The following is a 27,261-nucleotide window of genomic DNA, read 5'->3' on the forward strand; positions in this document are numbered from 1 at the left end:
TTTAGATAAGAGCACACAAGTCTTGACATTATTTCATTTTGTTATGCGCATCTGTCAAGGAACAGAGATATGATACAGCTGCTAAAAACTGATGATTGTGGAACAGTGAAACTTGACAGCATTTCATTTCCTTTATGTTCTGATTATACATTTATCAGGAAACCTGTATCTCTTCTAGTTGAGCTAGAAATTGGTAGAATTCAGGAACTCAAAGGCTTGGCAAAGAACTGTCCTATTATTTGGTATCATCTTACGTTTTAGAGAAGTTGCTTGGTTGAGTCATTGTTAAAGCTTTTGCTTCTTCTTTCATTATTGTGGTTCACTATCCAGAGATCACATTTCTATAGGCCCTATAACTGCTCTGCAGCACAAATTAAAGGCTGGGATATTTCATACATATACTTCGAAGTTTCAATGGTTGTCAATCACAGTTTGTAAAATATAGGGATTACAACCTGATTTTAACATCCAAATCTATTGTGTTCATTTTATGTGTGAAAATGAGAAACCCTTGTGCAGACGCAAGATTTCACAGCTTCTTTGTCATCCTGTTTTTAATTTATCTCCATGTTTTGAGCTAGTGAAATGATTTTACTTATCAGTTTAATGTAAAGTGATAAAACATATCTATTCATCTGAATTAACAAAAATTTGAGGGATCGACAGGTTGTGTGATTTTTCTCACACATTTTATTTTAGTGAAAGTTCATATAGTAATTTAACTAATTTTTCAGTGACATACATTAACTGAATGCCACTGACCTGAAGTTCCTGTTGTGGTTCCTTGAGGATATGTGTTTATCTCTACTATATTTATCTCCGGAAATATTGTTTGAAGCTAAATGGACTTTGGTACATAATTACTCATAGAATCTAATATTTTTCCTAGGTATACTTCAGTAAGAATTACCCAGAAGTTGTTCAGAATGGTCAGCTTGCCACAGACTCCTCCTTGGATCCTTCCTCAGGATTATGCATAACTGAAACTGCACTGTGATTCCTCATTGCCTTAACTGTTCTCTGCAGAATGTAAACCTGAGATCATCTAAACTTGGCTTCAACGGGAGAGGAAAGGGAGGGGGGCAATTCTTTGCACTGGACATCCTTCCTATTTAATACTGAGAAGAAAATTTGTATTGTCCCTGTTTCTTTCATTTCAGTGCAATATGTTTTTCTTTCCAGCTAATTATGTTTGTGTTGCTAAGGAAATTAGGCAGATTCAGTTTTTATTTGAAAGTTATGTGGTAGAGATCTCTTTTATTTAAACAGGTGCAGGACACCTAACAGGTCTAGTGTGCATATTTGGAGCTTAGTAAAATAATGGGAATGTGTCCTTCTTTTTTCTTCTAGAAATATTTTGAGAGCAAGCAAAACCAAATTTTTCTCAGTGTCTCTTTAGCATGACAGCTCTGTCTGAACAGCAGATTTGGTAGTGTGCAACTCACTTGTCTAGAGGAACTGTCTTTCTACCTGTCACAAGTACCTATGCAGGCTGGTAGGAAAAAAACTTGAAGAAGCCAAAAACACTTTTTCATTTTGATAGAAAAGTACTATATACTTTTTTTTAATAAACAGTTCAAATAATGCTGTTCAAGATGAATGTAAATATTAGTTTTATTTTGCTAAAATCCAAATGCTGAAAAATCAGTCTCAGTCTTCTGTGCTTCAGAAGAAAATTACCACATTTGCACTGAAGAAATATTTAAATAATTTAACATACATTCCTCTTTTTACCCAGGTTATCAAAGAAAAAAAGGTATTAAAATAACTTGAGGAAATGTTTGAATGACATGTCATTATACCTAAATACTGTGTAGTACAAAGTTATCTTCAACACAACACATTGAAATGTATACATTATTTGCATTTATTGTGCCTTAATATTTGTGCCTTCAAGCCAAAGCTGTAACTGCAGGGTACACAACAAATTCATTAGATATATGTTAAAAATACGTAACTTTAGTTTTGCATCAGGGGTTCTGTTGAACTTCAGCTGTATGAAGTTACCATCCTGCCAGAATAAGTAGGAAAATACAACCTGTAGTTTCAAATGGCAGTTGCTGATAGAGAGGAATGCAGTGAGAAAGGGGTTCAATATTCATAAGTTATGTCCTGATTCGGCAAAGCACTTCAACACAAAGGCACTATTCCCATGCTTGAAAAATAAACGAAGCAAGTGCTGTGCTGCTTTAGGTCTTTTCAAATCTGAAAAAATTTGAGCTATTCTTTGAGGTCCAGTAGAAAATACATCTGTTCATCTTGTTGTTTGAAGGCCACAGGAGAGACTAAAAGGCAACAGATTTCTTCAGGAAATGGAAAATACTGTGCTTTTTTAAAAATACTGAAGATGCTTGCTATTACCTTTGTAATGCCGAACAAGCGTTATTTACCCAGTATTCATGCAGTGGTCTAAAAGTAAGGCAAACACGAGTGTTTCTCATTTCAAGCAGTTCTACTAGAATGCAATTTAGTCAGATACAAAGTTACTTCTTACTGAGGAGTAAATGGAGGCCAAAGCCTGTGCATCAGCACAACCACTCATTTTGCACATCTTCCTGCTTGAAGCCAGCCTGATGGTGAGAGGCAGAGTCCCTGTTCCCCTGTTACAGCATCCTCCCTGCACTGGGGCTTGCTGTCCTGCTGTGAGACCCCATGAGACAGGGGGTTGTGTCTGCAGTGCCACCAGCCAGCTTTCTGAGGGACAGGGGCTTTTGGGGCTTGTGGAGCAAACGTCAGGCATCAATGTGTGCTGGTAACATCCTCTCAACATGCTTAAAAATCATTAGGGGGGAGTCACAAAATGAGATGCTTTTGCCCCTAGCCTTTTTTGTCAAGTCCTAACACTTCTCCTGCAGTGTGTAGCACCTTACACTGGAACAAGTTCCACTGAGATCCATGGAACTGAACTTCACGCAGTGATGTGCAACAGGAGGCTAGTGCTACATCTGATGATAAAATACCAGCCAGCCAGGGGCAGCTACCAGCCACCAGGGCACGTGGCACAAATGTGCTCATGTGTGCAGTGCTTATGGCAGATCCTTCTGAGAGCACACCAGCCACATCCACTTTCTGTGTGGCTTGGCCCTTCTCTGAGCTGCTGCAGTCCACCTGCACAGTGTCCTAGCACACAGTTATCATCCTGTGTGTTCCGTGGCTGTTTTCTTTTTCGTTAAAGTTGTCTGAAATAAGGATAGGGCTGTTCTGCAGCTGAGTGAGAGTAGTGGTTGCATTGCACAGGTATGTGAAGAAGTGAAGTTTAAATGTGTAAAGTCATGTTAGATAATTCTAGGGGATTGTGTAGTGTAAAGAAAGTTCAACCTCATGGCCTTGTCTGCAACTGCCTTTTTGACAAGGATCCATGGATCCATGTCCAAACTCTGTTCAAGCTTTGCCATGGAAAAACTCATTTGAATGGTGCAAAAACACAGCTACGGTGAGCTGATCAGGAAGGCAGTGCACTTCATCGAGTTGGGAGTTTGAGCTCCTTTGTTTATCTTCTTTTTTGAGAAGTGTGAATATATTCAGAGTCTGTGTTCTACAATATGGAATTCTTATTATTGTTAAACACTTAGTTCTTATAGAAGAAGAAATGTGATGTATAATACAGAGTCTTTTAAATACTATAAGAGAATAGTGAGTTCTCCTGGCCGTACATACCTTAGTTTATATTTTTTTATCAGACCCAAGGAGATCTGCACACGTAAACCAAGGGTATAATTACAGTTTTAGTTCATTTCAGCTCTGAAATGAATCTATGGTAAGTTATATTTCAGAGCAGAACTCCAAAACGCTGGCTGCTGCAGACTCACTCGTATGAGACCCTGACTGATGTGGCTATCAGTCTATAAGCTAGAATTAATTTGATCCTGTAGCTTTTTGAATGTGCACAAAAATGTTAGGTATCTCTGAAAATGCTGATTCTGCTTCTCTACGTGTTTTGGCAGGACACTACTTGCTGTAGGTATCAAATGTCAATATAAGACAAAACAAATTTCTTACAAAATCACACTTGAAACCCATAAATTGCTGAGTAGAACAACTGATAGCAAGTCATTCATGTCTGTCATTGGCATTATTTCATCTTTTTGGTTTAAAGCAATAAAAATATTTTATTCAGGAAACTGGTTTTGCTGGTATTGTTGATAGCTGTTTTGTTCAGATGTTGATTAAGACCGACTGACCCATTTAATTTTAAATGTGTAAAAAAGGTGCAGTGGACCTGAATGGCAGAACTCAAATCAGGGAAAAAAAAGGCCTTCATGTGGTGAAAGCCTTGGTCTGTTAAGTGAATACATTATCTTTCCAACAAGGTGTTTTATGTTTCCTTACAAAGAAAAATTTAAATAGTTTTAAGCTTCCATTTTGAAAAATGTTGTGCTTTATTTGAACATAGCAAAGCAGGTTACTCAAAGTTGCATACCTTACTGGGGATCTTGGAAAAAGAACTCAGTCTCCCGAGTTATTCAAGCCTTTAAAATATTTCTTCTCCATGAGGTGCCTTAAAGTATTCCAGAGTCTTATTTCTAATAAATATAATTTTATACAGTTATTCTGAAAATCATCAGTTACAAAACTCATGTTTCTTAGATGTAAAAATCTAGGAACAGCGTCTACTTCTGATCCAGAGAATTGTTTTTCTTACATTTGTTTTGGTCTCTTTTTGCTCCACCCCTTCTCCGAAGACCACTGTGAGCCGACAGACCATGTTGGCATTTCCAAAGCCACAGTTTGCCAGGATATATTATTCAATGTTTTAGTTATTTGCTTGTTTTAAGGACAAAAATTCTCTTTAGTAAACTGCACCATGTGCCAGATGGGTGTAATCTTCTGTGATACCATTTGTACTGCCCTTAGGAAGAGGGAGGACTTTCTGGCCAGCCTCAATAATGCTGTTTTCTTAAGTAATGTTGATGGCTTTTTTTAGCCTTCCCAATACACATGTGAAATAAGATTGCAGAAAGAATCATCAGAAATGCTGCTCTTTTTTTTGTTGTTTAGCTGACCCTTTGAAATATCTCAAAATATTCAAAATTTGCCTCTTTTTTTTGTTTTGGAGGGGGGAAGAAAGAATTGAAATCACTTCTTCCTTGTGATGGTGATGAGCATGACAGTTTTCGCAGAAGATGTGGCTTTCTGTGTATGTTTTACACTGTGTAACAGCGCGCTGCTTTTTCATCATTTTAACTCTGGTTTTGTTTTGGTTTGGTTCTTGCCTTTGTTGTAATAATTTGATTTTGGCATTACTATGGAATGGTTTCTTTTGTGGACGTTCACGTGACAACTGCTGTCATACAATAAAAGGCATTTCTCAGAAGCGTGTCTTAAGTCTGTTGTCATTGCAAATATGTGGCTGAAGGCAGAAGTTATGGGCTGAGCTAAGTCAGGACATGTCTGACATCTCAAAACACCTCTCGGTGCCATCAGAAGCCCCAAGAGCTGAAAATGCACTTGGAGCTACAAAACACAGTAGTACATGCCAGCTTAGTTTTACCAGTTTTCTCCAGTCTGAGATCTCTCAGATCACATTACCAAGATTTTAGCTTTAATTGCTGAAAAGTATTGCAAATAGATTTAAAAAAACTGTGATGGAAGAACCACTGAGGTTGCACCACTTCAGGCTGGGTATGGTCTCTGCCCAAAGCAGCTGGCAAGCTCAGTGTGCTGGACAGTGGAAATGTGGAAGGTCAGTGGGCAGAAGTGAGGTGGTTTAACAGCATAACTCCAAAATCTGGTATTACCTTTCAGTCCTGTGCTTCTGTCTGATGAGCTTGTTGCTTAATTTAGCAAGACACTCGGAAGCTGCTTTTTCTGAAAACCATGCAGAACTCTTCCCTATGTCTTCCAACTGTCTCAAGTACTTCACTGCTATTTTGATGCAGGATTTTTAGTACTGGATGAATTGTGCATTTGTCAATAATCCCTCAGTGCAGCAAGTTGCAGGACCTGGTACAATATGAATTGTCATCTCTTCTACCATGGAATATGCATTAAGAATTTCTCATATTTCTACCAAAAGTCTACCTCACAACTACTATGCAGCTTAGTTGCCTCTAAGTGAATTTGGCTTGTGTTGTCACAGCACAAGTCGCCTGTGGGATGTGCAATATCCATCTGGAGCTATATCCTCCCAGAGCAAGCACTTGCCAAATGTGTGTGCTGCTGTGTTAATACAGATGTTCTCTTTTAGAAGTGGAAGAGATTTGTTCCCTTGCCTGAAACAGAGCTGCTGATAAGTAACAAAGCCAAAGATGATTTTTAGGAATCTGCTCACAAACAAGCATGAATTTCATAAACTTCATGTTTAAAGCTGGTTCATAAATTTGTAGCAATATTAATGTACAGAGAATCAGGGCCGTACTCTGATGTATGAAACCAGGTTTCTACTGTCTGCACCTTGGCACCATTTAACTCCCAAACTGGCCTGGAATCAATAGCTTCATCTGTTTTAAGATAAAAAATTCCCTATGGATCTTAGCCACGGATCCAGCATGTGCTGGAAAATACAATAACCTTGAGGAGAAACTGGAGGTAGTCCCACTGCCATTCAGGAGCCAGGGCACATCTGGCTTTTAAGTTGCTGTGCTCAACATGGATACTGGGATCATACTTGCTTTCTTCAAACACATGAGTTAAAAGCTGCACCAGAACTCTTGTCCCTCTCCTGCATGGGATACCCTGGTTTTTTAGAACATACTTTTGAGCACTGTAGGTTTTCCTTAGGCTGAGTTTGGATCTTCCCATCTAGTTTATAACCAAAACTTAATATTGAGGATCTTTTTGATGGGAATGTTCACCATGAGTGAATGACATGGGGCATTGTTTGCAGGACAAAGGAGAAGCCTTGATTCAAGTCCAAGTTCCAGGGAGTATTTATGCATTTTATTTGATTGTCTGTAGAAACACCAGGAGGAGCTGGGGCTCCTACTCCATTCTGTGAGCATAGCTGGGATGTTGTTGGGCAGCAGGATCCATTTGCTCATGTTCACTCCTGCATTCTGGCCCCAGTGGGGCGGTGGCGGCCTGGGCTGCAGCTGCCACCACACAGGTCTGACAGGTCTGCCCTTTGCAGTCAGGGCTCCAGCTGCTGGGCAGCTCTACCAAGGCAAACCCGCCTCTCCTGCCTCCCCAAGGACGCTGCTGCCCTGAGCGCCATCGCTGCCATGTGGAGCTCTGCTCCAAGATGGGATGCTCTCTGTGCCCAGCTGTTCCTGCTGCAAGCTGCTGCTCCTCCAATATACAGGCAGTGAAGTCTCCCTATAGACCAAGCTGTTCCTAGAAGCAATAAAGCTCCTAACAGAAGGGCTCTGGAATACTAGCTGAAGTTTCTGCATCCACTATACCCAGAGAAAAAGCTCCAAGTTTATGCAGTGTAAATCACTGTGCTGCATCCAAGGGAATGTGTATCTTCTGCTCACAGTAACATCTGAATGTGTTGCCTGAGCTATGGCTGATGGACTGTGGTTGTGCTGGTCAGGCACATGAGACTTGCAAAGAGCTGTGGTGCTTTTTTCTTTTTTCTCCCTCTCTTTCTGCCTTTCTATTTCTCAGTTCTGGATATGCTATGAGGAATTAAAGTGAGGTGAAACACTGAAAAATAGTTCCCTTTGTTTAATCCCAGTAAGCTTTGTACCTCACAGTTCAAACACAGGTAGCAAATAAAGGAAGGAGCTATTTATTCTATGTATTCTGAAGAAAGTCAATCTTGCTAGTGTTCATGCTAGCTGACCTTCTTTATGGAGCTCTCTGTTTTCCAGGAAAGGACCATAATTATCTTATGGCATTAAATTGAGTTGGTTGGGAAGTGCAGCCTCAGATTTATTAGTCAAAGTTTCACTGTCAACAAGAGCTTGTTCTTGAATATTACAGGCCTGGATTTTCTTTTCAATATAAGCGCCAAGCATGAATAAGACACGTGAGAGCTGTTGAACTGTCTCTTGAAAACATTGCCAGGATAGCAAAAGAGAGGATTTCTCCCCCTTCCAGCCCAGCTGAGAGGATTTTTCTTCATTCTGTACCAGCAGGAAGGCAGCATTGTACCAAGAATATGGACCGCTCTGTGTTTTGGTTGATTTAACATGTATGCACTTTTGCAGAGTAGTGATTTCCTTGAGTGGAGTTATGCAAGTAATTCACTGTGAGTCATTCATGCAGTGAATTAAGTGCCTCTTCCCACAACCAGGTTGTCTTCTGACAACCTTTTTTTTTTTTTTTCTGGAATTACTCAACAAATCCTTTTGCAATTACTTTTAAGCATTCTGTGTAGATCACGCGTTTATGTGTGTGGTTAATGTTTGTTGATTTTTTTTAGTCATATTCATAATACATCAGAGAAAATACGGAGTGTTTTCTCTGTATCGGTATATGTATAAGTGTCCCTACCTGCAAATAAAAATTTCGTTTTCATCTGGTTTCAGGAGAGTATGTTCCTGTTCATTTCTGTGTATATTCCTCTCAAAAATACTAGATTTACTTGAATGGTGTGTCACATTATGCATGCACATCAACACAGAAGGGAAGGGAATCTGCATTTTTCAAATAGTTTTATGGAAAAGTCTCTGCAGCTTTTTCTAGCAGCAAGTGACAGAGACCATCACAGGCTTGGGGGAACAGGAAGATGCCTCTGCCCCAAAAAGAATGTAGAGAACAGCAAAATGCCTGCAGTCTGCTGGGATGGAGCAGGGCTAGAAGGAGTCTCCCTGCACAGGTTTTACCTGCCTAGGTTCTTTGTGTGTTTCTGTGCATGTGAGAAGTTGCAACAGATTGTGCAGAACCAGTTCAAGTTGCTGAAAGCAGAAAGTGAAAGGCCAAGTGCTGCTGGTAAGCAAGAGCAGGTGCTTACCCTGTGCCAGGCATGGCCAAAGCCCGTTCCCCGCAGGTGCCCCTACAAGTGCACTGGCTGACTGTGCCCATAGGAGTAATTTGGCATGTTTTGGAGGAGAAGGAGCCCTCCAGAAAGGAGGAATTTTTAGGAAGATCTTCATAGAGCATGAAGGAAGCAACAGTGAGGTTTCCCTCAAAAGTCTCCATCTCGCAGGGAAAAACTGTTCTTTTTGGATTTTCAGGACGTGTCCTGGACCCTGCAAGGCTGATGGATGCTCTGCAAGGAAGGTGTAACCATTCCCAATGCTCCCACAGTGCTTAGGAGGACCTCTTAATGGGCTGGTTAAATGGCTAATGGGGATGCCTTTGCTGCAGCCAAATGGATTACTTAATAGAGACATGTAGATCTTTGGGAGGTGACTGGGCTGCCAAAAGGAACGGGCAACAAACCAGTTGGAGCTGCTGATGCTGTTGTCACAGATTTACCAGAAAATCTGCTTTTCCTTCCAGCTGCTTTTTTTTTTTTTTTTGGTAAAGTGATTATCAGTTCAACCTTTCCCTTCTATCAGATATTGCTAACTGTAATGTGCCTTTTCATGACTTCTTGGCTCATGATGGCTGCCAAGCTCACAGGATATTTTGGCCCTGTTACTGAAACCGTGGCTACTGTTGTTCATAGCTCTTCAGGACTTCAATTTGCCCATCCTGAGAGAAGTGTAAGAAAGACTGATCCCTGCTGTTAAACTATTTGCATAATTCATTTTTCCTTTTCTTTTTTTTTTTTTCCTAATTTTTAACTGGGAAAGTTGATCTTAGACTGGAAGAAGTATCAGCAATGCTAGAGTTTTAACATTAAATCATCATATCTGAGTGATTCAAGATGAGTGTGTCCCTCTTCTCTCATCCATTGCCTTGAAGTTGAGGAAAGTGCTTGATTTCCCACTTTGATTTCTCTGGACGACTCTTAATCCCAAATTTTAGTGAGGAGCTGATTTATTGTCTAGCATCAGGGAGGGGACATTAATTCCATCTGCCACCCAGTGTGCCTGCTTGGAAAGAAAGAAACCTCCTCTGCTGTAGGTAAGATCAAAACCAAAGGGTATAAACTGGGTTGAAATCCATGTGTTCAGGCAGCTTGTCTGGAAAACATGAATCTGCTGCTACTTAACCCTGTAGCTGCCTGGAAACCCTTGAAAGACCCAACTCTTTACCTTGAAACTCCCCCAGGTGCCCAGAACAATCCTCCTTGGGGTCTCCAGAGTGGCCAAAGCTTGCAGCTTGGAGAAAACAAGGCGTGTAGAAAACAAGGATTTTACTTGTACAGGGGCTCAGTGGGCCCTGGTAGCTGTGCCTGGCACATCCCCATGGAGTGCTGTGGCAGCTCCAGCTCCAGACAACTGCTCCAACAGATGTGGGAGAATCCTTGGAGCAAGTGGGAGAGGGGCAAAGGAGGCCCCAGCCTGCTGCCTCCCAGGGAACCGAGCTCAGGGGCAAGACTGCAGTGCCCCTTGCTAAAAGCCTTTCCTAGAATCACCATGCCAAGGAGAGAGGAGGAATTTGGATGCCAGAACCTGCAGTCAGCGTGTAAATCTCCTAGGAAAGGAGCTGCCAGGGCAGTGAGGAGGCAGCCCGGGGCTCCCACTCCCTGGTGACGGCCTTGGAGCGAGCTGTCGGCGTTAGGCACACGCTCCCTCCTTGCTCTCCCTCACAGCCCCCTCCGCCCTCCCAAGCCAGAAATTCCTGGCTGCAGAGTGTGGCAGTTTCAAAGCAGGGGTGGAGGAGGCTACTCCGCCCGAGGTAGCCTCCAGCCTGGTTGTTGGGGCACTCTCATGGGATGTGGGAGATGTGGGTTTGGGCCCCTCGGGCTGGGGCGGGAGAGGAACCCGGGTCTCCCACTTCCTCAGCATATACTTTGAATACCAAGGCATTATATAATAAAAGCTATCACCACCTTTTCTTCTTCCTGCTTTGTTTTTAAAAGACTGATCTGTGTGGAGTCTTTTGAAATAAAGGGCGTAGGTACCAATCTCCAGGAGAAGATTCCAGACAATGGATCCCAGGCAGACAGGGTTGCCTCACTCCAGCCTCAAGGGGCTTTTAGTGCAAGAGAGAATTGCAGATACACCCTTGTCCTCCACTTTTCCTGTTGCTTCAATGTCAGCAGCTGCATGCTCCCTTCAAGAAGATCCCACTGTATCCTGCCAGCTCTGTTGTGTTCAAGTCTTGAAGCACCCAAATTCCACCCTCAAGCACACAGGGATTCTGAGTGTAGGTCATGAAATGCTGGAGGACAGACCATCTAAATGTCAGTGCCCAAACCTCTCCTGAATTTAACCTTAAATTCTCTACTTAAATTAGCTTGTCCAATCCAGATGAAACGATTTGCCTCTTTGAAAAAATACTGGAGATAGAGGCCAGATCAAGAAGGACATCTTTATATAATCGCATAAACAGGTAAAAATATTTTGCGGCTTTGAAAATATTAGAGGAGTTTAGACTAGAAATAAATGTCCACAAGTAGTCTTAATCATTGCACTCTGTGAATACTTGTTTGAAATAGTCTTGGCAATCAATCCTGATGTAGTTCTTTGGCTGGAAAAGCCCAGACAGTCCCAGATGTCTCTTTGATGCAGGATCACACAAAGATTCAAGTTTCCATTGCTCTGATGAAGCAAGATGTCCCTTGCCCTGACTGAGGGGGAAGAAGTCCTTGTGTCCCAAAATATAAATGTGTTGCACATGGTGCCTATTAATCAATGGAGTCAAGTCTGGAGCAACATCAGCTCTTATAACTTGCACTCATTTGGTGTGATTATACAAACCCATGCATCTCTTCATATATCCTTATATCTTCCCATGATATTTGAAAAATTATGGTAGCTGGGTGAAGTCCCTGGGGACTGGAAGTAGGAAAATACTGCACTCATTTTTTAAAGGGGTGGAAAGGAACAGCCTGGGAAGTAGCAACCTCTCAGCCTCTGTGCCTGGGAAAGTCATGTAGCAGATCCTTCTAGCTGTGCTGAGGCACATAGAGGGCAGGGAGATGATTTGAGACAGCAACCCCCAAAATAAAGACAGTCTGGAAGACAAAGAGATAGAGAGCAGCCCTGCCAAGGAGGACTTGGGGGTGCAGGTGGGTGAGAGGGTGGACATGTCCTGGCAATGTGTTCTTACAGCCATGAAGGCCAACTGTATCCTGGGCTGTATCCAAAGGAGCATGGACAGCAGGGTGAGGAAGGAGATTGTCTCCTTCTACTCCTCTTTGAGACCCCTCCCAGAATACTGCATCTAGCGACTCCAATATAAGAAGGTCATGGACCTGCTGAAGTCAGTCCAGAGGAAGGCCACAAAGATGATCAGTGGTCTGGAGCACTTCTATGAAGAAGTTAGGGTTATTCTACTTGGAGAAGAGAAGGCCCCAGGGAGAACTTGCTGTGATTTTTGGTACTTCAGTGAGGTTTATAAAGAAGATGGGGATAAACATTTTGGTAGGGTATGTTGCAATGGGACAAGATGTAATGGTTTTAAACTGAAACAGGGTAGATTTACAGTAGACAGAAGGGAGAAATTTTTTACAATGAGAGTGGTGAAACACTGGAACATGTTTCCCAGAGAGGGCAGTGGTTTCCATCCTTGGAAACATTCAAGGCCAGGTTGGATAGGGCTCTGAGTAACCTGATCTGGTTAAAGAGATCTCTACTTCTTGCAGGGATGTTGAACTAGATGGATTTTAACAGTCACTTACAATTCAAATTGTTCTATGATTGTGTGTAACCTGGTTTTGAAACATTCCATCAATAGAACTCTTGTTATCTGCCCTCTTTTTCTTGGCAGAAATCTCACTTCAGAGAGACAAAGGCCAGTTTATCAGTGGGCCTTTCTGAAAGATGAAAATCTTTGGTTGTTTGTGGTAGGTATTACAAATTAAAGGAGATCAGCAACCAAAATGAAGAAAGGATGCCGCTAGCCTTGCCACACTTTTATCAAGAGAATTCCTGAAAGGATGGCAAGGGCTCTCTGCAGACCCTTCATTCAGACCTTCATTATCATAAATTGCCAGTGGAGCAACCATTGCAAGGGACACCAGCAATGGCAGAGAGAGTCTTTGAGACAGTCAAGAAAGCGGAAAGGCATGAAATAGAAACCTTCCCCAGGATGTCCTGAAAGTCTAAGTGTACATTTGAGGAAGTCCAACCACAGGAGAAATGGTTGGTTACCCTGGGCCTGGACTGACTGGCCAGGTATGATGCTTCATGGACCCTCAGGTAGTTTTTGCCAGGTGCTGTGATGAAATGCTGCTCTGATACCATCAGGAGATGCTCATGGCAGAGAAATAAAAGACAGAAGGTACTATAGAGGATCATTTCAATACCTGACACTCTTACACTTGGCTAATTGTATTTGTTCATTAAGATAAGGATCAGCATTCAGCTTCTTCTACATTTAGGTCAGCCTTCCAGTACATTTGCACTTGCAAGAGAGAGCTGCTTTAATGAGGGATAATGAAACTTGCTACACATTGCATCATAACTTCTGTGTTAATATCATTTACACATGATAAAATGCAAATAGTATTGACCGTCAATGCACAATCATGCTTAATCCTCTAAGCCCACACACACGCATGTGCTAAAGTTAATATCCTTAACAGTAAACAAAATATGCATCTGTGCCTCTCTCTGTCCTCCTGAGAACTTCTGTTTTTCCTAAACTACAAGGTGCATCAGCTCTACCCACACAGCCAAACAAACAGACTGCCACTGGCTGCTGTAAGTACCCTTACTCCTTGTTTGCACTTCACAAAACTGTGACCATGCAGGGAAATCTCACTGCAAACAACCCTGCCTTAAACAGACCCACACTCTGCATTACAGGCATTCAAAGGGCATTTCTAATGCATCCTCTAGTTGACTCTCCCTATCCATTGTGGGTGTCCAAGACCTGCTTGTCCATCTTCTGTTGGCACCCTGAATTCTGAAACAGGCTAAATGATAGGTCATAGAGATGCTCAAACTCTTTTTCATTTGGGATTTGTGCTGGTAGAAGGGTACCAGCATACTCTTTTACATCTGGGTTTTGTAGTTAGAAGGTAGCACAAAAGTATTAAGCTGAAGTGGGATCAGTTAGTGACTACCCATCTTCAGTGAATAAATGTTCCCTGAAGGTTAAATGGGTCCACATGAACTTCAAGAAATGCAGATTAAGCACAGAGTGAAAGGTAAATGTATTTAATTATAATTCTGTTGTGGGAAGTTCAGCTTCTTTTTCTTTGGAAATTTCTCACCCCCCTTATGAAACACAGCATTACAGCAACTGCTTGCTGTTTCTATTTCTCAGTGCTATTGGCATAGTGCTGCCTTGGGTTTTAATGATGCAGAAAAATGCAACAGACAGCAGTTGTCTGGGGAAACCATACATTTGTGCAGGACATGATCCCTGTGGAGGCATCCCGCTGGTAAGGAAACTCTGAAGAGCAGCTGAACAAGCTCAGTGTCTTTGAAAGGCACTCTGCTCCTTTGATTGCACAGGCTCTTAATTCAAGAGGGCTGCTTCATGAAGCTAGTAAAATTTTGCCTCACTATGCTTACTGGCCAAGTCTCACCATGAACAAAGACTGAGTAAATGAGGTTTGCTTTCCAGAGAAGGGAAGTGTCCCAACTTTTATCACCAGCTGAGTCTGATGTTCACAGAGCTCATCAGAGTGCTCAGTGTTGAATACAGATATGCCCTTTAGACACTTCTTGGCCCATTCTTGGCCCATATTTTTGTGCCTACCTGAAATCGCATTGTACCCTTCAGCAGCCATGAAGTGAAAACTTTTTTTTATTTAATACCAATGAAGCAGAAATTATTCCATATTTACTATGCTTTCGGTGCCTGAGCAGCTGGAAAGACAAATGTGTGCCAGAAGTGTGTGTTAGAAAACACAGCCTGTACATCCAAGCTACAAAAGAGTGCAGGGGCAGGGGCAGCATCTCCTCCAAGCAGAGCAGGCAGCCCATGGACCCTGTCAGAGGACCTTGAGACACCAGCTCCTCAGAGCAGCTGAGTGCAGACTCCTCTGAAGCGGACATGCGCTCAGTTTGAGGATTATGTGTGTTAGATCCTGGCTCTGATACCTCCACTTACGCAAAGCCTTGGCTCTATCAGTTCCAGCATAGTCAAACTTGGGTGAATCAGCCTCCCTCAAACCATGCAGTCTGATTCACACGCTAGGAATCCAGCCTCTGCTTGCTGCAGAGCATTCAGTGGCAGCTCCAGCAGTGGAGCTGCATTTAGTATCAGCTCTATGAGCATTTCTGTACGCAGACCTCAGGGGTTTTTTGAGCCCTGGCTGTTGTGTGTGTTCCTGGATTGTTCCAGCTGACTGGATTTGTAGAAGTAGGGCTGTGTGCATGGAGGGTGAGCTCTGTGCTCCTAAGGAAAAGAAGTGGAGGTCTTGTCTATAACCTGTTATTTAGAGGGTGTGAGCCCTGTGCTGCAACCCGCCACATTTTTGGTGTGTGTTCCCCAGCATTGCTTTAGCCCATGAGGCCTAACATCCTCCTAGGTACTGCAGGCACACATCAGACTGATCTTCATGGAGCACGTGGATGAGGCCAAGTGTTTTGGATGGGAAAGTGTGTTTACTCATGCATCTGCACGTTGTGTATGACATAAAAAGGATTTGCCATCTGGGTACTGGAGACTTCTTTCACTGCTGGCAGTGTGCATGCCAACATACATTAGACTGTGAGGTAAGGGCATGTGAGACATATGTGCATGTATATACACAGATATGTGTATTTATATACATGTACACACATGCACTGCACTTTTATGCAATAACCAAGTTTAATGCTGTAACTACCTGTACTGCAGACTAAGAATCATGTCCTCGTGTTCTGTTTCTTTTTTTGGAGAAGGTCAAACCGTGCTAATTTTTACAGGTCTCCCTTTCTGAGCATCAGTGGGCTTCAATGCCCCCAACACAACACTGTGGTGAGCTGGTTTTTGTCCCTGAAGGGTGACGGAACTGGGTTAAATAATCACAGTGCTGCAGCCCCTCTGCATTTTCTGCCCCGAGTGATGTTGCTGAAGCCCAGCTGCAGCTTCCCTCCCATCATTGTACCATTATGTCTGAGGTGCCTGATTTTGTTACCTGCCTTTTGTGTGATTTTCTGGACTCCTCTCTAGCCAAGACTCACTTACAGGCAAAGAATGCTAACATACTATTTGCCGAAATTCTCATGGATGAGAAAATTAACATCACCCTCCCTTCCTTTTTGTTGTTGCCATGGTCACAGGAAAGGAATTAAAGCATCAAAGCTTTCCATTTCCTGATGATGGATTAAGGAAATTATTAATTTGTCTTATAGAAAGGCAGGTTGTGTCTCTGCAATTAATGTTAGAAGGCTCCTCATGAGGGGAATTTCAGCCTCCTGGGCGGAGAAAGCTAAAGCATCTGCTTATTCACTGGCTTAGATAGATGGGACGACTATGGGGGTCTGTGCCATAATTCCTGCCTTTATTAGTCACTCCAGATAGTATTGGGCTGTCTAGGCAGTGGTTTCCTTGGGGCACAGCATTAAAAATTCAAGCCCACCTACAAATTAAGTCCTCTCCTTTATCCATATTTTTATGCTCCATCCATGATCTCAGGTTTTATTCCATTGCAGGGTGAGGAAGAGAAAACCCATGGAAAAAACCTACTTGCATGTAATTGTCTTTGATATGCTGCTACTCATCTCTTGCCCTGCTTTCCTGGCTCCCTGGTGCCTAGCATCGACCTACTGGTGAGGCAGCTGTTTATATGGGAACACTTTACAAAGATTAACTTCATAGTGGGATGTGTTCTCCCAGGGAGCTGCAGTCTTGGCCAGGGCCACCATAATTGACCCAGCATGGGGCATAAAGACACAGCCCCATAAAGACTTTCTGATGGATATGGGCCTCTTTTACCAGCTACATCTTGCAATGTTTCTTGGTGACCTGTTCTGGCTGGAGCTGCCTGGGCTTGCAGGAAAAAATGAGGAGGAAAATATCTTACCCTGTCTGCTTCTGGTGTCAAAAATTCTTTCTTTTGCTTCACCTTTTCTTCTCCATTTCCATCTTTTATTCTAAACAATTGCAGAAAATACAGTTTTTAATTGTGGCATTTGTCTTCAAAATTAGGAGACAAAAAATGCCAACACCAAAACATGGCGATTTTGACCTTGATACTCATGAAAATTCTCTTGTATCCACAGAGAGTCACATTGTCCCAGACTTTACTTCAGCAGCTTCTCTGTGCTTAAAGGTGCTGCTTTGGCCTCCCACTGCCAGCAGCAGGGCTGTCTGATGACAGAACACAGCACGCCACGGAACCTCTTTTAAATTCATCCCTTCATATTTCTTGGTGTGTTCAGGTAATTTGGCCTCTTTATTTACTTGATCTCTTTTTCTTCTTCCTGAAAAACAGTGTCTTAGTGCTTCCCATTGAGAGCCATGGAGGTAAATGGCTGGAAGATAATACCTGGTGAGCGGGCGCTGCTGGGGCAGAGGTGGCTGAGCAGCTTGTGACACAGAGCGGTGCCGCATGCGAACCTCGTGGCTCGTCCCTTTGATATGGGGCTGTGCTTTGCCTACCTTGCTGTGGGAAAGGAGGGAACTTGTTTGTCACTGTTTCCTGTGCTGACGGGGCACAAAGAAGGAAAGGATCTTTCCTCTGAGTGCTAAGCTCCTATTTCCCTTTGATCTGCTTTATGGGAGTACCTTTGCTCTATGAATGAGAAAAATGCCTGAACTACTTCGTGGAAAAGCTGAATGCAATTTGGAAATTCAACAGGAGTTTGCATACCTGCCATATTCCTATGAATAATACAGTGCTGCTCTCCCAGAGACCACACTCAGCTCAGATATCTTTCTTGAAGACACTGCAGCAGTCAGGAAGACTCCTTCAGCTGACTGAAAGATATGAAACCCTTGTTCCTGGGTTGGACGGGTCTGTAATTAAGAGCTTTAAAACCAATGTTGTAACACCATGAGGGACATTTCTTTGGTGTTAAATGTGTCAAATGACCTACTGTTCTCAGATGCTGAGCTATAACCTTTAAGGTCTCAGTTGTTGGGGACAAAATCCATATTTACATCTCCATTTGTGCGATAGTCATGGGGCTGCTGATATTAGTATCACAATAACACTTCAACATGCAAATAGATGGATTTGCAAATACAGTATAAACCTGCAATGTCTGAAAAAGTAAAATGTTTTGCCAGGTGTACCCTGGATGTATTTATATATTAGTTAAGCTCACTGTGAAGTGTTCCACAGTATACCAACACCATTTATTTTTCCTCTGATCAACAATGGATATACAATATGCAGGGTTTAAAGTAGATGCCAAATGAGTTTACCTTCTCCACAGATAGCCTTTGAGAACTCAAAAACACAGATGCCATCTTGTCTGCTATGCCTTTTCTCTCCAGCTGAGCTGAGTAATTGAGCTGGTAGCCCAGGTGGCACCTTAACACCTCCACAGCCCTTGATACTGAGCTTCCTTTGGCCAGCCTGCAGCAAGTACGCATTGTGCTCTCCTGTTGATCCTTATTTTCTCTGTATTCAATACCAGCAGGCCATAATGCCACCATAATCTCTCCTTATGCTGATGTGAGCGCCATATGCCAGTGGCCACATGCAGATATATATTGGTGTTCAACATCAGGGGTGTGGGAAGAGGAAGATTTATCTACCTTAAGAGAGGGAAGGAGGAGATGCAGACATCATGCAAAAAACCCTTTACTCACACCACAGTTTATGTTCTGTTGTGAGAAGGAATTAGACTTACATGTAATTACCTTTAAACTGAAACATCCACTGTCTAATTCAAAAGAAAAAAAAATTATAAATCTCATCTGTCTTCCTTTTTCCATCCTTCCAGACTCTACAGAGACACACCACAAGTCCACAGGGCCATTTGGAAATGTCTTCTGCTCTATGGCAGTCCTACTGCTGGCAACACATGCTTTTTAGGGAATGTGGAGGATGCTATGTGCCAGATAAACTTTTCTTTCTCTCTTTTACTTTCTCTCCTGAACTCCTGTGAAGATTTCCAGGTCATGCCATGACAGCCTGCTCCACAAGACAAGTGAAGCTGAGAGCAGACACTTCAGTCATGGAGTGACTCCAGCTGTCTTTGACTCCTTAGCTGATGCTGATGGAAGCACACAAACATGCAAGTGTGCCTGGACAGACCTGGTAATCCATTTCCAGAGGGATATACATCATCTTTTGTAAACATGTGGAAACCAGAAGGAGAGTTTTGTTGCTAAACTTAGGCTGTGGAAAACTCAGTAAGACATGAGTTTCTTCCTCAAATGCTATGAAATGAAGTACTCAAGATAGAGATAATGACAAGACAGCCTTATTTCCAGGCAGCTGAAGGAGAAGAGGTGCATGCTCTTTGCTTCGGATCTTGAAGACCAGCTCATTTGGAAAGGTGAGGTGGAAGAAGAAAGGAAAGGAAAGGAAAGGAAAGGAAAGGAAAGGAAAGGAAAGGAAAGGAAAGGAAAGGAAAGGAAAGGAAAGGAAAGGAAAGGAAAGGAAAGGAAAGGAAAGGAAAGGAAAGGAAAGGAAAGGAAAGGAAAAGGAAAGGAAAGGAAGGGAAAGGAAAGGAAAGGAAAGGAAAGGAAAGGAAAGGAAAGGAAAGGAAAGGAAAGGAAAGGAAAGGAAAGGAAAGGAAAGAAGAAAGGAGAAAGGAAGGAAGGAAAGGAAAGGAAAGGAAAGGAAAGGAAAGGAAAAGGAAAGGAAAGGAAAGGAAAGGAAAGGAAAGGAAAGGAGAAGGAAAGGAAAGGAAAGGAAAGGAAAGGAAAGGAAAGGAAAGGAAAGGAAAGGAAAGGAAAGGAAAGGAAAGGAAAGGAAAGGAAAGGAAAGGAAAGGAAAGGAAAGGAAAGGAAAGGAAAGGAAAGGAAAATTTCCTGTGGCACATGGGATGTCACTACTGAGGCACACTACGTTTTCAGCACAGGAGGGTGAAACTGGTTCCTCTCCTGCACCGTGGCAACATGCAGGACATTATCAGAAAGCTGCTGGTTTTGTGATGGCTTGAGCAGGACAGGATAGATGCATAGGTCATGTTTCATCAAGCCCCTGATGCTGCTGTTCCTGTGAAAAGGCAATGGGGCTGGTGGTAGGGTTTTTTCTCCATGCTAAGGCAGAAGATGTGTGCATAAAATAATTCTGGCACCAAGAGGTGCACAAAAGTGTTGTAAGAGGTGTAACCAGGCACCAACTGAGGAGAGGTCCCCCTTGTCCACCTGCACGTGGATTTAAAGGCCAATATTTGAGAAGGTGTAGTAGGAAAGAATACCTTCAGAGAGGTTGTTGCTTAGGGAGGAGGGTAAAGAAAAGTCACTCCTGAAGGATGGGAGACTAAATAAAAATATTCATGCTGTGGACACAGATAGTGCTGCAGACTGTAAGACTGGGATAGCCAGTTTAGAAATATTCATCTTGCGCAAGATGGATAGAAATATAATCTGGTTAACACCCTGGGTAGTGGGGAGAGTGAAGCTGAGGCTGCATGTAGGATCATAACACAGTGGCTGTCATCCTGCTTTGGCAGTATTAAAAAATCCTTCCATGGCATTGCACTAATGCAGACACTGGTGTTGCCAAAGATTTAAAACTACAAACAGATTAGAAAAGCTAGGACAGGAGCTGGGAATCTGTATGGTACCAGGAGGAAGAGATCAAGCACTGCAAGAGCAGAAAAAGCCAGTGAAATTTAACTAGATTGAAGCAGGAGGAGCACTTCCCTGCCTCTGCCCAGCACCTGAGTGTCTGGCCCAGTTCAGGTCAGGTGCATTCCTATACTAGGACACTTCTTGAAGGAGATTTTCCACCCCAGGTGCCTTTGGTGGGGAGAGAGCCAGGCACCTCCAGTTAGGCAGGTTGACTAGGGATTCAGCTATGTGAAATATTCAAGGAGAGGATCTCTGGATCCCGAGGAACTTGAGTCACCCTTTCATATTTGGCACTCTAGGTCCCACCACAAGAGCGTGCTTCAGCACATAGCAGAGAAACTTTCATGTCTCAGGATGTGGCAGGGTGTTGCAAAAGACTGCCATGGATATTATCTCAATAGTGATTTCTGGCCACACCAAAGTGGTTGGTTTTTTAAAAATGGTTATGATAATAGTTTACCAGGTTACTAATTAGCCTATTAATTTTGAAATGGTTCAGAACAAGGTTGAAAAATGATGATTCATATGTATTGTTTATCAAGAATGATTTCAGAGAGGACAAGTACTTATTAGAAGTATATCACATTATGAAATGAATAGAAGTAGAAAAAATAGAAAGCCCTCAGAAAGTAATAAAAACCCTGGAGAACACCATTCATCTACCAGGATAAGACAAAACAGATCCCACTATATGCTCAGAAAATGAATATGAATAATATGAAAATAAACTACAGACATAGCATTCACTAAGGGTTGTAAGAAGAGATAATCTTATGCTCTCATCTTCTGCTCTTAACATTCTGCTCTTATGTTTCTTTTGTCTCCCAGTGCAAGAGTATACAAAATTGCCTTTAAAAAAGGCAACCATGATTTTTTACCCTCTAATCCTAGTCCTGTGTTCAGATGTAATGTCATTTCTCAGTCAGATTTCTCAGTCAATAGAATCCCTCCCCAGAGATTGTTCATTGACAAACTCCAGGAATTAGGGCAATGGGAAGACTTCCACTGTGGTCCCAGTAGGGTGTAGGAGTATTGCTGCTGGAAAGCTGAACTTGAGGTTCTTTTTACAGCCCCGATAGACTTTATGACAGAATCACAGGGTCAGGTTGGAAAGGACCAGAGTGGCTCAAGCAGGGTATTCTTAGAACCCACTGCATAGGGTTGCATCAAGGAAAGGTCCTTCCTACTGCTCCTGTTGCTGGAAAATGCCCGCTTTGCTTTGCTCGTCATGTGGAGTAACAAGGGTGGACGCCCTCCCCGGCTGGAGAACCTGACTCCCAGCCCAGGTTTCCCTGCCTGGTAAATGCACTCTAATTTACATTCCTCCTGAGTTAGTAAGCTCGAGCCTAGCCTTGAATCCTTCTTGAAAATCCTGGACTGATTCATTTTCCCCCTGAAGAAGCTCCTCATAAACTCTGGCTCACCCCACACACATACATTTCATTTTAATTAAAAAATACCTTGCTGGCATGACAAGCTATACAAGTTTCACTAAAATATTAAATAATAAAAAAAAACCCCTCTGAACCCTCAGGTCTCTGTCACAGAGAGATACAATACATCAAACATCTGTCCAGAACAGAACTGAGGATAGTCATAGCATTTTGGAGGTTTAACTTCTTTCCATTTATCATTGTGACGTGTTTCAGATTTGGAGGTAAGTTCCTTTGCAGCACGATCATAGGTCACTTTTTCTTTTCCCCCATAGCTATATGAAAGTTTTCCTCAATTTTTCTTTTAATGGAAAGTCTTTTACTACTTTAAAATATTATTTTTTTAAAAAAAGAAAAACTCCTCCTCACATTTCCACCTGTTTTGGGCACTGAAATAGGATGCTTTTCTCCATTTCAATTCCCCTCCTATCACATTAGTTGTGCAGTGATTTCTTTTTAGTTCTGCACTGTGCTTTGCCTCTTCCAATTTCAACTCCTCGTTTACAGTCATTGATTCTTCATATGCTGAGGATCTCCTCCAGGCTGGCACATTTCAGCCTGTGAAGCTATCCATTAGTCTCAAAGCACTATTTAAAACTCTTCAGCAACTCCATCTTCGAGGCTTTAATACATCTGTGACAGTGACCTGTATATAGTTTTGTGGTAGGGTTAGGTCTGGGGGTGGAGACATGCTCCCGCTCCACTTTCTCCAAAGTCCCAGGCTCCGTGTCCCAGTGCTGGGGGAGGAAATATAATCCACAGGAAGTTGTGTTATGCACTGAGAGCTGTGTAAGCAAGTCCATGGCAATAGAAAGCAATGAGGTGGAGTGTAGGTACCACCTCTGGTATGTGGGCAGGAACATCCAGCTGCTGGGGTTCTCAGCAGCTCTTTATGGGTGTTGGGAAAGAGCAACTGAGAGCAGGCAGCCAGGGAAAGGCACACTGTAATGTAAACCAGCGCAGGGACACTGCTGAGCGAGTGCTACCGAGGGTGTTGAGATTGGACAATTGGCCTGTTGTATAAACCTTCTCTGAAGAGGTGACTGGGGCATCTTGGCCTTGTGCTGTGTGAGCCCTTCAGCTGCAGCCCACAGTCTGAGAGTTCAGCCAGCCAGCAGAGCCATAAGGGAGCTGGGTGAATTCCTAGGCAAATATTTCTGATGCCTAGAGTGTGCTTAATTGCAAGGTGCTGGGTGCACCTGGAACTGGAGCACCTTCCTACCTTCTTGGGTGAGTTACTGTGCAGAGAAGCTGCCCAGTTTTGTGAGACCAGGGAGGTGCTGGACAAGTGCTAAAGGCAGAATATGCAGTGTGGAAGCCATTGGTTTTGTCTGGTGTTGGAGTGCTGCTTTGTGTGGATCCTCCGTTGTGATGGTTTACCTCTGCTGGGCCAGGGCTTGGCTTGGCTGCACCACGTGTTGCAGCTGCTGTGTGCAGGCTATCCAGGGCTGGAACCAGGAGCAGCACAGTGAAATCAGTGCAAAGCTGTGTCTCAGTGCCTCAGCTGCCCCTCTCAGCCCTGCCTTGCTGACAGAGCTATGCCACTCTGAGCTCCACTACTACTTTATGTTCTGCTTACATAAAGATCTTCCCAGTGTACTTCATTCAGTTCAAAGCATTCCTAGAAGTGTCCTCAGAGAATTTATCTTTGTACCAGGGTACATGTTGATATAATTTCTTATCATCCAAACTAATGTTTTCATCTGTTTTTGAATGTCTCTTTCAGTGACAGTCCTCTGGAGTGCATTTCTTGGCCATATAAATTCCTCTCCTGTTCATCCATGCACTTAATTTCAAGGGCAAGCTACCTTCATGGCAGGTAGCTTGAGAACCACCTGAGAACCATTTTTCTGAGGTTTCTAAAAGTGTGGTCTTGTAGATTTAATATTGTTATTTGTAGGGCATTTAATACTTTTTTATTGCCTGTATAGTAATAAACATATTTGAGGCTTCCAGTAGCTCAAGAAAACAACCTCCAGCCAGATAGTATTAACAGGCTGCATACAAGAAGAGGAGGAGAAAAAGCAGCAAAGAAATGTCATAAAACTGACCTTTCCAACATATTTTTGTAGTGGAAAAATACACAGAAAGAGCAAAAACAGGTAGTCTTACCCAGTGTCTGAAGTCCTAAGCAGCACTGTATATGGTGAAGTAGGTAAGAAATTGCATTGCGGAGAATCGCAATGTTTATTGCTAAGGGAAATTTGCCATTGTTGAGTTAGAAAAATGGTATGGACTGTGTGTGACTGGAAGTGGGGCCATGGCCTTCTTGGTTTCTCCCTTCTGCACCCTCAGTTCAGCATCCTGTGCTCCCTCAGCCCCCTTCAATGACCTTGACCATAAAGTGCTCATCTGGAGACTTTTGGGTCTTTTATAGAGGAGGTGAGAGGGCAGGTTCTGGCAAAGCTGATGCATTAGAGCAGAGCAGACGGGTGCCAAGCAGCCATCTAAAGACATGAATCCATGGGGATGTGCTTGATCCATGCCTCTGTAGAGATCCTCCACACCAGCCAGCCTTGCTAGGGTGTTACTGTTTGAGGCAGCAGCCCTGAGTCCTCCTCACAGGCTTCTGCAACCACAGGACATGGACATAATGTCAAATAAATTTTTAGAAAGTTTCTTTGTGCAACTAGTCTCCTTGTGTTGGAATGTATCCTGAGTCTTATTCCAGCTAATGTGTCACAATTCTCCATATCCATATAAACACTGGTCCATTTTAAAACCCTCTTTTTCTAACCTCAATAGTATCTGTGGCTTAAGGTGCCACACTTTAATTACATGTTGTGTAATAAAGCATTTCCTTAGCAGCTCCTTCATTTATACAGTAGAAAATATCTACTAGGTAGCGTTTCATCTACCTTGCCTATGTTTGCTGTTATTAATTTACTCTCACAACTGGCATCCCAATTTTCCTGTCAAGTATTTCTCTCCCTGTCGAGTGCTCTCCCTTATCCATTTTGAAGTCAGAGAACATTTCTCAGCACAACATCCCTTTCAGTGGGTGCTTTACCTCATAGTTGCAACATTATTTCCTGAATAGTTTTAAGACAAGTTAACCTTGAGTTGCTTCAGAGTGTCCTGGGCTCCTGATGCTCCTGCTCCCTGTCCCTCTCACGTCTGCCATGGACCTTCCTCTCCCTGTCCCTCATGGGTATCCTATACCCAATACGGTGCAGAAAGTCTTGCATTTTTGTCTTCTGAGGCTGCTCCAATTACTTCAAAAATGACAATTCTCTTTGACACCCATAGTCTTGCCCATTTTTGGAGAAACTGACAGGAAAATAAGAGATTTCTCTGGGAAAGGGATGAAGAAAGCACACTCTTCTCAAAGATTTGAAGGGGTTTATTGAGCAGTGGTTTCATCCCACTTTCCAAGCGCTGGAATTTATGTAATGGTGGAGAGTTTCAAAACTTCTGTTTCATTTCATTATTAGAAAAACTTTTCAAAGACAGTGATAAACACATGCTTGTCACTTTTTTCCTGGGGAAAGTGTAGGGAATTTGCCCCATTTCCCACCCTGCGCTCCTGTTCAGAGACAGAAAACTTTACACTATGATCAATGAAGTGGTAAGCAATGAGTGGTACTGATAAATATTTTAGGCTCATAAGAGTTTCTGTGCTGCACTCATGGCAACATTCTCCTCCACCTTCCATGGGCTTGGCTGACAACGTGGCACACCCAGGAATTCAGCTACCTATATAAACCCTTGCAAAAAATTACAGTCTGATGATGATTTCTTCTGTGGTATGATTTTCATTCTTTTGCCTTCAAATTTCTGTAAGCATTTCCAAATAAATCAGTTTTGCCGAGAGTTAAGGTAGCCATAAAAATGTGCTAAGTGTGCAGATATTGAAGCTGTGAGGTTCTGATCCAGATGGAATTTTTAAAAGTGAAATTTTGCTCAACTTTCAGTGCAGGATTTTTTTTCTACTTTTTCTTCATATTGAGAAGTTAGAGTCTGTGATTCTCTCTGTGTCTGCGTGTGTGTTTGTGTGCATGTGCATCTGTGGTCTCTGCTATTTCAAAAACTATAATACTGAGAAACTGTAACCTTTTTATAGACCAAAGTTCACACAGAGTTTTTTTTTCTTTATCTCCCTTTATCAATTTTATTTATATGTATGATTTTAATAGCTTCACCCCTAGCTGTAAATAAATAGATACATAAACAAGCAAATGCTGGGGTTTAGCAGAGTGGGAGGCGTGGACTGAAACTGGATTTGTGTGGCTGAGGATCTATGTACTGAGCTGAATGTAATTGCCTCTAGTTCCTGTGCACAACATCTAATTTGTGGATTTAAAAGTCCTTAAGTGCTCATTGCCATGATGGATCATAACAGCTTTTGAGGCAGTTTTTCAGCACCAACGTGGCAAAAGATATTAATTTAAAATTACTCTGCATACATGCATTTTTCTGCATCTGTGACAGACCATCAGTACTGACCGCTGTAATGAAGGGGGTCCATTATGGACTGTCCTCTGTTCCCAGAGGAGAAATCATGAAGGACAAATAAAGGGAACTGTGTGCACACACAAACAAATTTTCCTATTGTGCTGATAGGCTTGAGCTGAAATAAAACAGGAATAAGGTAATCTGGTACCTCTTTCAGGCTAAGAGGTTAAAGTGTGGGAGCTTTAGCCCAAACCAGTGCTGTATGCCATCTCCATCAGTCCTGTTTAGGCCGTGGGAGGCAGGGATGCAGAGGGGTTTTGTGAGCCTGCCCTTATTCACCACATCTGTGCCTAGGTACTGCAGATAGTAGAAACTTCCATCAGGGGTCTCTGGCTAGCAGTTGATCTTTACACATCACACCAGTCATACATGGAAATTCAGAGAAGTCTGAGGAAGGGGTTGAAGCTTTCTCACTCTGTTTCTATAAAGGGAAAACCTGCCTGATGGGGACAGAGTCCTTTGGCCACAGTGCAAATGTGCCAGCACAGCGAGCCCTTGCATGGGACATCCCAACTACCCCATAGTGCTGAGCTCCATGGAATTATTCTGCATGTGTGTGTGGAGTGCAAAATAACCACTTAAAAACAAAAAAAAACCAAACCCATCACAACCTGGTGTCTGGGGCTACACTTCAAGCCAAGCTGCTGAAAGTCATGGCTGCTGGATGCTGTGAAAATTACAGGAAGACACACGGGAGGGGTGGCAGGTAGTGCCCTTCCCTGTGTCTGTTTCCATGGCAAGTGTGTGTGTAGGATTGAGAGGGCGACTGTGGGTTGGTGGGTGTGGGAATGGGAGACCAAAAAAGCGCATGTAAAGCTGCAGGTTGCTGCTGCTGCTGCTGCTGCTGGTG

The 27,261-nt window shown here is 42.8% G+C and overlaps 1 protein-coding gene across 2 annotated transcripts in view; it reads left to right on the forward strand.

Annotated features, from left to right (window-relative positions):
- The window catches only part of ABCC4 (ATP binding cassette subfamily C member 4 (PEL blood group)), a 142,424-nt gene extending 137,157 nt beyond the window's left edge, over positions 1-5,267 (forward strand). For both annotated transcript variants that reach the window (XM_064712702.1, XM_064712721.1), the window contains one exon: positions 890-5,267. In XM_064712702.1, coding sequence (XP_064568772.1) covers positions 890-997 — 108 coding nt within the window. In that variant the 3' untranslated portion in view covers positions 998-5,267. The remainder of the gene's footprint in view (positions 1-889) is intronic.
- The last annotated feature ends 21,994 nt before the right edge of the window (positions 5,268-27,261 follow it).

The sequence above is a fragment of the Zonotrichia leucophrys genome, chromosome 1 (assembly GCF_028769735.1).
Source record: "Zonotrichia leucophrys gambelii isolate GWCS_2022_RI chromosome 1, RI_Zleu_2.0, whole genome shotgun sequence".
Taxonomy (NCBI): domain Eukaryota; kingdom Metazoa; phylum Chordata; class Aves; order Passeriformes; family Passerellidae; genus Zonotrichia; species Zonotrichia leucophrys.